The sequence below is a fragment of the Sturnira hondurensis genome, unplaced genomic scaffold, assembly GCF_014824575.4.
Source record: "Sturnira hondurensis isolate 20B ecotype Veracruz unplaced genomic scaffold, ASM1482457v3 Scaffold0018728, whole genome shotgun sequence".
NCBI lineage: Eukaryota > Metazoa > Chordata > Mammalia > Chiroptera > Phyllostomidae > Sturnira > Sturnira hondurensis.
The window spans coordinates 9574950-9590592 of record NW_028091359.1 but is presented as its reverse complement, the minus strand read 5'-3'; the positions used below and the strand labels follow the sequence as shown (position 1 = coordinate 9590592).

At 40.6% G+C, this 15643-nt stretch overlaps 1 protein-coding gene across 1 annotated transcript in view; it reads right to left on the bottom strand.

Moving 5' to 3' along the window:
* The window catches only part of MAP2K6 (mitogen-activated protein kinase kinase 6), a 95111-nt gene extending 87821 nt beyond the window's left edge, over positions 1–7290 (bottom strand). The window contains exon 1 of the mRNA XM_037070031.1: positions 6982–7290. Within this exon, the coding sequence (XP_036925926.1) occupies positions 6982–6997 (16 nt within the window). The 5' untranslated portion in view covers positions 6998–7290. The remainder of the gene's footprint in view (positions 1–6981) is intronic.
* Positions 7291–15643: the final 8353 nt, after the last annotated feature.

Below are 15643 nucleotides of genomic sequence, written 5' to 3'. Positions count from 1 at the left end.
CAGTGGTTAAAACTTGCAGCAGTATAATGTAGGTAATGGGAATTACAATGAGAGCATTTGCAAAATATCTTCCGGCCCAGAGAGGAGCTGGTAAGAAACTCCATCACCATGATTCATATATGACCATTTCTTGGGCTCAGAAAAAGAACCCCCCACTGATCGTACCATCGGCCCCCTTGCCAATCTGCTCCCCACAAAAGCAAACAGGAGGAAAAAGAGTGAAATACACTAAAGATTATGAAGAAAAAAAAGTTTTGCAAATGTGGATTAACAGTGCTTGCCTGTGGTTCAGTGAAATGGATTTCAGGACAGAGAACTAAGAGGCCTAAGTTCTGCCTCTGGCAAAGCACTTCTTGCCAAGGCATCAGTTTGCTCATTTGTTCAAGGATACGGTTAGAGGGTGACACTCCTTTCATAGCTCTGAATTCTATCACTTATATCAGGATGCTTAAGTAGGCACATTTACTAAGGAAGGCTATGTGAAGAATTTGTTAGTGTGACTGACTTACTTAACTTGTGAGGCCGTCAAAGCTGAGAGAGCCTTAATTCTTCTAAAAAAATCTAGTCAAGTCAAGCACCCTTTGTGATTAGACAATGCACATGAAGCTAAAAAAAAAAAAAGGAAAAGAATTATTCTGCAACAATGCATGCAACACCAGCATGTGCTATGTAACAATTATTTACAAAACTAAGGAAAAACTACTTTTGCCTGTACAGATATCTGAAAAATGCAGAAATGTCCAGGAGTGAGTTATTTTCCAGACTGGAATCTTAATAACATCATTACATTTTTCTTTAATTTTTTCATACAGGTCTTGATAGCTATAGAGAGTATAATAAAATGAGTTTATAAAATGTAATGTTTGCCCTGGCTGGTGTAGCTCAGTGGATTGAGAGCAGGCTGCAAACCAAAGGGTCACCAGTTCGATTCCCAGGCAGGGCACATGCCTGGGTTGCAGGCCAAGTCCCCCAGTGGGGGCCACGTGAGAGGCAACCATACATTGATGTTTCTCTCCCTTTCTTTCTCCCTCCCTTCCTCTCCCTCTAAAAATATATAAATAAAATAAAAATAAAATATAATTTTAAAATGTGATGTTTATACAAGGTATCTGTTAAAATTAAAATTAGAATTCACCAAGGACTTAAATTGTTTAATGCATAGTACCCGTCTTTCAACCCATGATTACTTAAGCTTTACAATCTTGGAATGTTCTGGCCTAAGTCTGAAAATCATTTGATCCCCTTTTTAAAGTTTTAGAGATACATTTTATAAGAAAAAAACCTTCAAGTATATGAAACACAAATGTCAAGAAGGGGTAAATTCAACTTATTTATTACTAAGAAAGGCAAATGAGAGTAAGGTGTTAATACCTGTTACTGAATTGGTAGTTGTTGTTTTTTTAACCTCACCGGAAGACATGTTTATTGATTCTGGAGAAAGGGGATGGGACGGAGAAAGAAAAGGAGAGAAACATCGATGGGAGAGAAACATCAATCCATTTCTTCTCAGATGCACCCCAACCAGGAACCTTGTACAAGCCCTGATGGGGAAGCGAACCAGCAACAGCAACGTAGGCATGATGTGCCCTGACCAGGAACCGAACCAGCAAACTTTCAGTGTACAGGATGACACTCCAACCAATTGATGCCACACCGGCCAGGGCGGTAGGGATGTTGTTTTAAATTATTCTACCCAGGATGAAGAAAAGCAGGCATAACATTTCTGGAGAGCAAGTTATTTGGCAATATTTACTAAAATGTTTAAAAGGACAAAACGGGCACTTCCAAATATTACTGGGGAGAATAAGAATTAGTATTATTAGCTCTCTGGAGGGCTGTGCATGCCCTTCGACCTTCCACTTCCATTTCTTTAACATCCTACAGAAAGGATAAGGCAAATGTGCAAAAAAGTATGTTCAAGGTATTCTTTGCAACTCTGTTTACGGCTGTAAAAAAAATGAAACTATGTTAAAGTCCAATTGGAGATTGATTAAATGGCTACATTTTTACAAATTAAAACAAGCAACTGTTTAAAAAAATGAGGTAACTAGATGTGTACAAATCTGGAAAGATGTCCAAGATAGGTGGTAGAGTATAAGGCAATTTGCAAAGTGTCATATGCAGTATGGAAAGTAGCCCACGTGCATATATGGGTGTGCAAATGCCGAGACCCCCACAGTCACCAAAATGTGAACAGGAATTAGCTCTGGGCAGGGGGACTGAGTGGTTCTTATTTTCCTATTACAGATTGCTTTTTGGTTTGAATTTATTGTCAGCAGGTTTATTTCATTTTACAATAACTTGAAGAGCTATTTTTAAAAGGTGAAGAAGAAAATGGGGACTTGGGGAAGAACTGGATGGCCGTGGCAGTTTAATATAAAGCCACGGTATGCATAATAACACACAAACTGCAATGGTCATCAAGGTAACACTCATAACACTGACAGTTAATAGAACCTCCATGTTCATGGCAGCGTTATTTACAAAAGCCAAGGCATGGAAACAACCAAAGTGTCCTTCAACGAGTGAATGGATAAAAAATGTAATATGTATATTATACTTTATATATATATATATGTATTGTATTTTTGCATATGTAATATATATATAAATATAGTATATCTATATATACATGGAATATTGGTCAGCCATAAAAATGAATGAAATCTTGCCATTTGCAACAACAACGGATAGAACTTGAGGATAGTAGGTTAAGTGAAGTAAGTCAAAAGACAGAGAAAGACAAAATCCCATATGACCTCCTATGTGAAATCTAAAAAAAAAACAAAAAGAAAAACAAGCTCATAGATACACAGAACAGATTGGCAGTTGCCATAGGCAGGGGTGGGCAAAATGGGTGAAAGTGGCCAAAAGTTACAAACTTTCAGTTATCACATAAATAAGGCCTGGGGATGTGATGTGCAGTGTGGTGATTACAGTTAACAATACTGTACTGCACATCGGGAAGTACCTAAAAGACTAGGCCTTGAAAGTTCTCATCACACAAAGTCTGCACCTAACATATAGTGCTGGATGTCGGCCAAACGTACGACCATTTCACAACATGCACAACTACTGAACCTGCTGTGCATCCCGAACCTAACAGAATTGTGCATGTTAATTATAACTTAAGTGTTAAAAAGTTAATAAGTATTAAGGTTTCATTTAAATAACTACAACAGAAATGGGTCGTATGTCAAAAGAGATTAACCTGGAAATATTTCACAGTATATTTGTAAGTAAAACAAAAGCTAACTAAATATACTAAATATACACTAGTTTTATACATATTTTGGATATATATATATATCTCCATATTTTGGATACATGTATGGATATCTATATGGATATATGGATAAATATATGTATGAAAAAAAGCCCACAAAGGTATATGCCAAAATGTACATTGCAATAACTGGTGATTCTTATTTTCCTTTCCTATATTCTTTAATATTTCTACACTGAACAAGTATTATTTATGTATTCTTTAAGTTTTGAAAATATTCCTTATAGATCTTTCAGATTTGAAAACACTGAAAATGCTTACAACAACACTAATCTGAGAAAAACAAAGGGGTGAGAATCTTGACCATTTCCTCCAGCATTGAATTTCCCACCAGAGACCCCCCTGCCGGCCTCTGCAGCCAGGGCAGCCTGCTGTGCACGGCTGGATGCCACACCAGCACAAAACAGGCTCAGGAAACTCAAGGTGCCTATTCTGATTTTGTGTCCTGAGATGGACGAGGTTAGAAAACATACTGGCTCAGGTTACAGGCTAAGCATGACAAGTCCGTCTGGTACAACCTCACAAAGGAATTTACGCAGAATGAGAAGTTAACACATCTCATTTCCCAGGGTGGACTTGATTACAAAAGCAAAGAGCCACGTAGGGTTAAGTCCTTGCCTATCACTGCCCCGCATGCTTCTGAATTATGCCTCACATGCACTGCTCACGTCAGGATTGACCTATAACCATATTTTTTAAAGGTGAATTTTTTTTATTTTAAAATCATTTTAAAAGGTGAGTATCTACTATGTCCTATCTTAAACTAAGATAAACTATTATGTTTAAAAGGTAAATGGAGAGGGAAGTGAGGAACAGTGCCTTTTAACAGAGTCAAACTTTTTGTGTATTTTCAGGTGAAACTGGGAGAGGCCAGACCACCCCACCTCCCTCCCCTCCCCTCCCCTCTCCCTCCCTCCTCTGATCATTGTGGCTGATAACAATAGTTTTTCTCTCCCTGGTAATGTAGATGACACATTTTTCCTGTAGCCTGTCTTCCTGTAAAGTGCAGGAATTCCTGCACTTTCTGGGTGCCCTTCCTGTTAACTTACATTTCAGATTTCCTCAAAAGGCATTCTACCACTTTAATATTTGAAAAATGTCAGCTCAACCCCAGACAGCTAATATCAACAAGCTGAAAAGCATACCACCTAAAGTTACAACAGTGGAAAACAAAATTTCTTTTTAAGAAATTCTTTCTCGGAATCTTAGTGTCGGAAAGGCTGGAAAGAAGCAACCCAGTCCTTCCAGCTCCCAGGAAGTCTGTAATTCTTTTGCCTGAGCTGTGCCTTAAATTAGAGGTCTGCAAAACGGAATTATAGTGATCTAGAAAGTTCGTAAAGGTCCTTGAATTGAACATGTTGTTAAATTCTTCAGTGCTAAGAGGTTGCATTCACCTTTCACTTTTCCTCCCATTTCGGTTGGTTCTAGCATGACAAAGAAGTTATGGTACTGCAAAAAATGTCTTGGCCATTTGAGAATACGTAGCTGAATTAGGCCAATTCCACATTTAAAGTCCAGGCCAAGGCTTCTTTGCCATTTCTGAAATGATCACCTACTTCTTTCTGTCCATAATTTTCCTTTTGGCCAGGAACCCCATGTTCACACCAGACGCACCTTCCAAATGGGACCCAATTAAGAAAACTTGCTGATTTATTATGGGAATGCCCCTAATGGAAGCATACCACCCTAATAATACCTTTGTTAACTTCCGACTCAAAAACTTGCTCTACTAGGAGGGAGCTACCTTAGGAGTATATCCAAAAAAATGCAAATAGGAACCTGATTTAATTTAGACCCTAAGGTCCAAAGATAAGACCTCTATAACACCACCTTTCTCATGCAACTTTCCTGACTATCTACCAGAGAGAAAATCACTTTTATCTTTAAACTCCAACTTTGCCTTTTCTCTTTATTATCTATGCATTATAATGACTTGCTTTCTTTCACCAACCACATGGTAAGTTCCCTGATGCAAACGACTACATTTTAAATATTTTTGTATGCAGCAAAATCCTGTGCAGTATGGGAATATATATATGTGCGTGTATATATATGCATACACACATACACATCCATATATGCCATAATATGTATATACAATATATTAAACTGAACTGAACGAGTGAATATATACCAAATACAAACTAATTAGATGCCATCTCTTTAATACATCAAAGCACGGAATGCCCCTTGTAAGCTGTTACTTCTCTGCTCAATTAGACTGTAGATTTCCCCTCTATTAAGGAACCTCTGTACCTCGTGATGCCAATTCCTGGGTTCTTCAGCACTCAGATTTTTAGATTTTCATGCTTCCCTAACACTCAAAGAAAAGCTGAGCCCTTCCTCCAACTATATGTATCACTTTCTTTAGAATATACATCACTTTCTTTTGGGGCTGAGATGTATTATTTCCAGCTAGTAGAATTAAAAAATGGTGCGACTCTCAAAAAAGTGGCAGAAAGCTTATGAGAAACTTAAATTTCACCAGGTCTTCACCTACATCCTTACAATGGGTATACTTACTTATGTAGTGTCCCAGGTAAGCCTAACTCACCTAGTGGTTAACTCACCTCTTCAATGCATACATGCTCCTTTGGCAAACGCCTTCTCTATGGTGAAGGATTTGTTCTGAAACAAGTGAGTGACTTAAGGTCCTACAGGACCTGACAGCAAGCACTACCTCAGCTCTCTGATGCCATGTCAGAAATTTTATTTTTTTTAGTCCCCTTCCCAGCACCGTATTAGGCTTCCAAAATACAACTGTGTACAAAAAAATTCAAAAACAAAAAAAAGTAAAGAAAATCATAATCTTGAACTTCTGACCTATTATAGCTAACTAAATATACGCAATTGCATGTAAAAAGATTTCATTATGGTTGCTAATGAAACTGGACAGTCCCTGGATGTTGGTGTAATGTTTCAAAGAACAGTTTTTCCCCCAATATTCCTGCGCCCCCGCCCCAGATGCGACGCATCTCCCAAATGGGAAAACATACAACACCAACGTCCTCACTGCTGCTTCTAAATACCGTGAGCCAATAAGCAATTGGTGTAGAGTGCAAAATCTCGGAAGAGAAAGACTTCTTGTCTGCTTTTTTTGGTAATATGCTATTATGCATACTTCACCTTTACTTCCTTTAAAAATCAAAAGTTGCTTAATGTTCAAAGCGTATCAATGGAAATTTAGCTAAATACTGGCACAGCAACGGCTCATTCCCAAAGGAATATAAGATTACATTAATTTCCTACTAGTTCAACTCAAGTTTTACCTTTCATCTTCACCCACGGACTTTTTGAAAGTTTGTATTTCTGTTGCACAGAAAATTACTTACAATATGCGTGCATACTAAAGAATTTTACAATTATATAAAGCATTGCACATTTAGACGCTACCAACCTGCTCTATCTCTCCTGACTGTGCAAAAGGCAAAAAGAGCTCAGTAATCCTAGCAGAAGAATGCAAATAACGTCAATGCACAGCTGAACTGCAAGCCCTGCCTTACAGGAACTCTCTGTGTCTGCAAAACACACACACACACACACACACACACACACACACTAAACAGGAAATGCAACTGAGCTGTGGAAAACCTCAAACTTAAACATGCAATCGCTAGGCGAAAATTGCATCCATGCATTCATAAATGCATGCACAGCCCTTTGCATTTTTGCAATTAATGCAAATAGGCTCTTACCTTTCGACTGAGACATTTTCCCCTTTCCTTTGATGGGGGAGGGGAGCACAAAAGACTTTGCCTTGCTTCTCTTCTGTAGCTAGTTTTGCAACAAAGATGCAAGCTGCAGGCGTGCAATCTTCATGCAAGTGGAGTTTCTCTTGACCGATGCAGCAGATGGACTTTCAGGGAATCCAGATGGAAATGCACACCTTGCAAAACAGACTGGAAAGTGATTTTTCCCCCAGTTGCAACGTTAGGGAAGGCTGTGCTGCAGCTACATGATGGGCCAGGGCTGGCAGCTAAAAGCTCCAAACTTGGAACTGAGTATCTTGTGCGCAGACGTTCTTCCTGCGAAGGGCGCGGGGGCCGCTGGGTAATGTAGTTCGCAAGCAGAGTCCACGGGGCTCTGATTTAAGGAAACGTGGTTGCGCCAGTCGCTGAGCGAGGTGACTGGGTGCGACAAAGATTGCGCCCAGATAAGTCTGACATGCGCTCGGTAGTAAGTGGTGGACGAGAAACGGACAAGGCCGAGGGGAGGGGGCATTTTTGTTATCGAAAAGCCCCTGAAACAACAGCTGAAGAACCTTACGCAGGCTAAACGTTTTGGGCTCGCTCAGAGGGTCCGTTTGCGTGTTTAATGTTTGCAGAGAGCACCTGTTGTTCTCTTCCCGCCTGTAGGTGCTTTATGCTCACATCTCCATTTTAAAAAAAACATTTTTCTCGCGTGGAGAATTTGTTGATGACTTGGCTGGCTAGAGGTAAGGTTCCTTTTGCAAATGCAGAGAATATGCAACGTTTTATTTAGTAAGAAATGATCCGGATCTGTTATTTTAAAGTAAACTGAAATTCAGTAGTGGGGGCATTGCGGGGTGAATTAGAGAGTTCTCATTTCTTGAAGGACTAAAGAGGAAGTTCTGCGTTTTGTATATCATGGCTACCTTGCTCAAAGTTAAAAGATTTAGATGCTTTTTCTTACCTGGGGGGAGGAAAGTCCCTGGCCTAAGGGAAAAAGTGGGTGGTAATCTGAAATTAACAATGTCAAATGTTTGGTTTGTTGGATTTCTTCAACAAAATTAACAGATATTTGTTGAGCTCCTAAGATGTGCCGGGCACCTTTCTAGGGCCTGGGGTCATTCATCCATTTGTCGCTATTGGTCATGGGTGGGGTATAGGTAGCCACACGGTGGAGGACAGAGTTGGAATGGAGAGGAGTGAGGAGGAGGCCCAGGCTGAAATGAGCTCAGACTACTACTTCATGGAGTAGGACCAGACTCAGAAATGTGCTTTTAAGGTAGAGAGAGAAGAATGGAGGATTTCAGGGTTCTTCAGATTGAGCCAAGCGCAGTGGAGGAATGAGGACGGCCTATTCCAAGAACACTGAGGATAGCGTATTGCCTGGTATACAGAAGTGGTGGGGGTGAGTGGAATTCACAGGCGCGGACTCTACTAGGCTGTAAAGGCAGGCAAGAGGTTTGGACTTTATTCTGCAAGTATCTGAGAGGTGGTGAGAGGGTTTTTGAAAAGAGGCATAGCTTAATCAAAGCATTGTTTTAAGAAGGTAGATTTGCCCTCTTCGATCAAGGTGGGTTGAAACCCGGAGAGGCAAGAGATAGGTCAGGGCAGTAGTGAAATGCAAAATGAGGCCCTTTTAAAGAAGGTTCCACTAGATTTGATGATGGCTAACGAAAAACCATTAGAATTTTATGAAGAATTTTAGGAAGCTAGGGCCTTCTGAGTGATGGAATAATCAGAGGAAGAAGGCCACCATGTTTCAGCTTCAAATCAGCTCTTAAAACAGATATGGGACAGGGCATGGAACTAACATTAATTTACGTGCATTGGTTCCCTCTGTTGACATAATTATGAATGAATGGACATGATTGTGAGTTAATCAAGGGCACCTCACGTTCCTAGTTACTGCTTCTGCTAACAGGGAGAGGTTTCTGTCCCACAAACACAGATGCAGGGACTTACTAGCTCACTTCATTGCCCCGGACAAATGCATGCTGCCTGTCTCTTCCTTGTTTTCTTGCAAGCCCTTTCTCAGCTCCTCAGTGACCCAGCAATTTTTTTCTGTCTCATTTATTACCAGGAGGCATGTGTGTATGGAGACCCATTGCAATGCATCTGCTTCTCTTTTCCACGCATTGATGGAGCAGCTACTCTGTGGCCAGCCCTAGGAGAGCAAGTAGAATTGCTTAGCCCAGGCAGGGCCTGAACAGCCTCCGAGAGCTCACTTCAATTTGCATTTTTACATGGTCAGCAGCATTGCTCTTAAAATGCCCCAGATTTCCCTTCTTTATGGGAGAATTGTAATCACAATGTGTCTGGTGCGTTTTACTACTGTCATTCGCACTTGTGCATTCTCTGCATAGGCGTGCACAGATCATAGCCGGCAAATGGATTGTGTTCTGAAAGTCAATCAGGAATTTGTGTTCCCACAGAAACAATGATATGTTCAACAGCCAAGGCACAAATACACCCATGCATGCAAAACACCTTTGCCCCATACATTACCGGAACCATATATTTAAAAATAGCAAGATTTATCGTTTTTCTTTCTGGGAAACATACAAGGGTAGGCCAAAGTAGGTTTACAGTTATTCCTCTGGAAATTATTGTATTATGGAAAATAATACAATGGTTAAGACGTAATACTACTAGAATAAACTCGGTTTTGCATACACGCAACTGTGAACCTACTTTGGCCCACCCCTGTATTTTGAATTCCTTCTGGAAATCATCCTGTCTGTGAAGTCTCAGATTCCAGAGGAAAAGGTCTTCCCTGCCCACGTTCCTGGCTGGAGGAAAGGGCTGTCCCACTGTACGGTTGTGGCTGTGTGGGTCTTTCCTCTTTTCGCCAGTTTGTGGCAATGCTCCTAGGACAGAATCCCTCCCAGGCTGGGATTCACAAGAGTGAAATCTGAAGTGATTATTCTTTTGCTGGACAGTACGTCAGATGCTTCTCTTGAGGTGCCTTGTGCTCCTACTTCACATCCTCCATATTTGTAGTTTTCTGCATTTCAGATCTTTCTAAAATTCAAGTTGCGTGCACTCTGCCCTGGCTTCTGGCTACCTTCAAGATCAGTTCCAAACTCCCCGGCGTGGTATAATTGGCTCCTCGAGACCTGGCCCCTGCTTACTCTCCAGCTTCACTTCTCACCCTGTGTTGACACAGGACCCCCTCTGCCTGACAAGCCTTTTCCTTTCTCTACCCAGCTCCTCCTCATGTGTCCCTGAAGACACGGCTTAGCTGGCACTTTCTTTCGGACACCTTCTGTGATGCATTACCCCATGACCACCTTCAGTGTGAATGAAATAAATACATTCCCTAATAGTGTAGTACTCTGCACACACCTTTCTCCTAACACTCATCATAAGGCTAATAGGTGTTCATTGACATAGTTGTCTCCCACAGAAGACTGGGCTAATATAATAAAGATCAGAGACTTGTGTGCCCACTGCCCAGTATCTAGCATTTAATAGGCACTCAAATGCATGCTGCAGTCATGAATAGAGTAGATGAGGGCAGGACCTATGACCACAGCTAACCCAGAAAAACTAGATTCCAGCTGCAAGAGAAACTCGAACACTTGGGGAAGGCCCTCTGCTGTCAGATTAGAGGTATTCGATTCTTGGAAGGAGGCCCTTGGGTTAGGTCAGACTGGCTATGAAGGAATTATTGTAGAGGTACATGTGGAGCAGGGAAGGTATGGCAGCTAGGGCATCGCGACCAGGGATGATTCTGTACTCCCCTCCCCCAGGGTTCATTTGGCAATGTCTGGAGACTCTGGTTGTCACAACCAAGGGGGCGGGGTGTTGATGCTGACATCTAGTGGGTGGAGATCAGCGACGCCGGCAATCATGCTACAATGCACACGAAGCCCCCACAACAAAGAATTACCTGGTCCGAAGTCAGTAGTGCTGACCTTGAGAAAGCCTTCTGGGTAGTGATACCATGAGAAATGACGGGCATTCTATTTTTACATTAATTTAAAGCTAATGGGATTTGGTAAAATGTAACTTTTGATGTGAGAAAAACACTGGAATCTAGGAAATGTGTTTTCTAGTCCTGCCTATAGGAAAAGTTAGCCAAGTCTCCCTGGGCAAGTCACTTCACCTTTCAGGACCTGTTTTTGATCCACTAAAATGAAGAGGGTTGGACGAAGGCCTCTTCCAGTTCTAACATTCCGCAGCTCGAAGCACAGATCTGTCTGGTTAAAAACCACCAATGATTTAAAGAGGGGCAAAGAGTTGTGATCACACATTCTGTATTTTGCACTGCCTAAATATCCTTCTGTTTAGGAATTAGAAAGGTTCCCGATGCCAGGTTCTGGTAAAACAACCCGTGATCACCATGCTGATATCACTTAAGAAATGAAACAAGAAATATTCATGTTACAGTGTGCAGTATTGCCTTCCAGGTAGCAGCATTCACCTGCACATGACATTGATGTTTTACAGCCGTGTCTACTAGGTGTCAAGAACATGGGAGAAGAAGGCGCCAAAGTTAAAAGTAAGAATGCAAGTCTGAATATCTACTTTGTTCCATTCTAGAAAATTATGGTATGCATAGGCATGTTATAGTAGTGAAGTATGCCAGGAGAGGCATGCGGGAGACTGGTTTAAGGGACTGAAGGGTGAGTTGGAGTTGTCCAATATCTTTAAATACAGATTTTCTTTTTTAAAAAATAAATAATTTTTAAAAGGTTTTATTTATTTATCTTTACAGGGAAAGGGACGGAGAGAAAGAGAAATATCAATGTACGGTTGCCTCTCGTGAGTCCCCTGCTGAGAACCAGCCTGCAACCCAGGCATGTGCCCTGACTGGGAATTGAACCACAATCCTGTGGTTCGCAGGCCTGTGCTCAATCCACTGAGCTACACCAGCCAGGGTCATATTTTCTTTTAACTGCATTAAAATACATCACAATGAATCACCATTGTTGGCAGGAATTTTTTAAATCCCAAAATATTAGATTCAGCTCAGCTTCCAGGACCCTCCCCAATATGCTACAACTGTACCTCTTCAGCCGTATCTCGCACTCACCTGCTCCGAGTCTCCTTTGTTTAAGCAATCTGCTCAGAACAGGATTGCTTATCTTACCTGAGGAATGAATTGGCAAGTCAGGACTCTGCAGGTTAACTGACGCTACTCTGTCTTCGCCTCCTCTGGCCCCCACCTCGGTCTTCGTTTTTCTAATCTCTTCCATGAAGTAGCCCTTGATCATATCCCTCTCTTTTGGAAAAGAGCCTCCTTCCCTTTAAATGCTGATGGCATTTGTCAGCTATCATGGCCCACGTGTCTAATAGTACCTGGTGGTAACATTATTTGAGTTCAAATGGAACATCTGATTTCTCTCCTATTCCTAACCTACTGCCTTGGGCAGACCTGCTTGCTTGTCTGGATTTGTCCCTTGAGTCTAAACTTGGGCAGAGGCGATTTCATCTTTATCACGTAGCCCAGGCCTAGCATATATCATACAAATATGTGCTCAGTTGATACTTCCTGATTTGATGGATGGATATTTTACACACTGAATAAATTCACCTAAAACAAGTTGGTTAGCGTATCTTAGTGTTCTTTGTTCAAAGTTAAAGAAATGGCAGCACGTACATTGGCTAGGGAGAATAATTTGTTTAATTATGATATCCGATGATCTAAAACATATTTGGCTAATACTTGATTAAGATTCTAGATTTTCGAATTACATTCAGACTAACCTTTCAAATGAACAGTGTCCAATGTATCTAATGGAAATGCCAGCCACCCCTTCAGAGTCCTCATCAGGTTACATTTTCACTGAATAAAAAAAGCGTAATATGAAGGTTCGGTGCTTCTTAGTAATCAAGGAGCCACGTAGAGCTCCAGTGTGAGGCTGTTTCAACTTTGCCCCCAAACCACATTGAATCTCCGCCAGATACATTAGCATGAGCGGACTGACAAAAGATATAGGTTCTAGGAAGGTAAGAACAAAAATGATTCCAGCCTCGCGTTAACCCCGCAAAGGTGTCAGTGTACCATCCGTGTTGTGTGTTAAGGCACTGGCAAGTGGTGAACTACTCTGAGTCGGTGTGTACCTGCTCTTCCTCCTCCAGCGAATCAATCCATCTCTTTCTCAGATATATGCGTATAACAGGTACACACATGTATATGCATGTGTATGTTGGGCAGGTATTTCTCTCTCTCATACAACACTCACTCATTTTCTTCTCTGGTCCCGCCCTATTTGGCTTTTGAAAGTCTGAAGAAATCAGAGCTCTACAGAAAGCCAAAATAAAAGGCTGTGTCCTATATGTGAAGTTCAAGTCACACTGAAATTTGGAACTCCTTTGTCATATTCCTAAATCCTTGTTTAATGAATTGCTGATTTCCATTTTATGGGGTGGTTCAAGAAGAATTGCACCTTGGCACCCAGATTCCCAGACATCTCACTTTGCAGCTTCTTCCAGAGAGAACACCTCCAGAACCTCACGTTGGTACAGCATCTTCATTTTCAGCCTTACCGTGCACAAGCTCTTTCCACATACACCATATTATTGTATCCTTCCAACGACACTGTGAAACGGTCTGTCCCAACATCCCATTCATCATCACCACCTCCTGTTGTTGCTTTGCTTGGACAAGATGGGAAACAGGAGGTTGAAACCTGTCTTGACTGCAGTTGTAGAAACTTGTCTTCTAATTCCTTGTTTCTAACTTTGAGCTGTCCAATCTAGTCTTGAGATGGGTGACTTTTAATAAATGCCCCTACGTGGGCCTGCGAACCAGAGGATCGCGGTTCGATTCCCAGTCAGGGCACATGCCTGGGTTGTAGTCCAGTTCCCTGCAGGCCAACTCCCAGCAGGGGACACACAAAAGGCAACCCTACATTGATGTTTCTCCCCCTCCTTCCCCTCTAAAGATAAATAAATTTAAAAAAAAAGTCTTCTAAAATAAATGCCCCTAGAATTGGGCCTTTTCCAGGCAAAAAGTAACCTGGTAACATTTTTGCTTCATTGTATATTAGTTATTGATGGGACAGTCTCAATTCAAGACTTATAAAGACCAAAATAAATCTGTGTATCTCTTTTACGCTCTGCGCTTCAGCCCACACAAATTTGATAAGGGCTGTACTGTTTGAGGATGGGTTAGAAACACTGATATAAGACAAAGCGCTGTGCCCTTCAAGGCTCCCTGATCTGTTTACATTGATATTAATAGATGGCGCTGGGCTTCAGTCATAGACCTGAATAATTCAGGTCACACTGACCTGCTACACTTTTTCAAAAAACCGTAAGATATTCTGGGACATATTTTAGATAGGTGATATATGCACATGCAGTTTATATAAAGCGTTCAAAAGTCCACAGAAAATTAAGAAACTGAACTATAGTACTATAGAGATCATTATAGATCACATAATAAATTAACTTTTTCTTAAATGTTCCATTAGGATTTGTTTCCAGAAGGAATTTCTATTATTAACTGCATATGACAGATAAGTAAAAAATACTACTGATTTTCTATATTTACTCTGTTTTGAGATAGGTAGAATAATAATTTGATTTGTGGGCCAAACTCATAAAAACAATGGGATTCTATGTATGTTTAAATGAATGTATTGCATAACCAAATAATATTATGTAATTGTATAGTTTTGGAAAGTAGCGATTTGAGAAGGTAATGAACATGTGACGGTATTTTATCAATTGGGCCTCCTACCAGATAGAGGTTAAGGTTAAGGTTAGCCTCTTTATGGCCTAAGTATGTATGATTTACAAGCTCCATTCCTGCTCATGATTCTGCTCACTGTGTTGTAAGCAGTGTGACAGAGATCTGTGAGACTGTACTCCACAGCCTCTGGGTTTCTCTTTTAGAGACCATTTCTGGTAGCCTTACCTTACTGACGTGTAGATGGGGAATGAGGATAATCTCAAAACTTGCAAGTTTGCTGAAGACAACTGGAGATTTCCATTTTATAGGGCCCCATTTATCCTTTTGTTTCTGACTTTTCAAATCCAAATTAATATCAAACTGCATTTATTAAGTGGTTTGGGGGCATGTTGCCAAATTGGGTGCTATGCATATAAAGAAACAGGAGTACGGTAACACCATCTGGCGCTGTGAATAAATTTTGGGATTCTTGTGGAAATTTCAAAGAAATTTTTCAAAGAAAAATATAGGAAATGTCATATAACTTTCTTAAACTTATTCCCATGAGATCCATGGTTTAGGGAGCTTTTTCTACAGGTTTTCAATAGACACTGAATTTTTTTTAATAGTGCTTTATGTAAAAATACAATTCTTGGCTCTGAACTTTTAGTCACTCGTTGATTCTGGTAAACTAGAGCTTCTAATCGAAGTTATTTAAAATATGCTATGTAAAAAATCTTTAAAGGTGTTAGAAACCTCATAATATTAGTTCTTATTGCATCTTAACCAGGTAGCAAGCCAAAGTTCATCCTGGTTTACAGTTAGGAAAACTAGTACATCCACAATATACGTCTGCAACTTTGTAGATAGAATCAAGAAAGGAAGCAGAGTATGACTGTGACATCCAAGTATCTACCAAGCTAGGATAAAAAAACTATTGTAACACAGGATATGAGTAAAAAGTCACCTTCAATGTAAATAAGGTGTTCTATTTATTCTTGTATCTAAAATACCTGTCTCTCTGTTCATCAACATTGGAGGAGT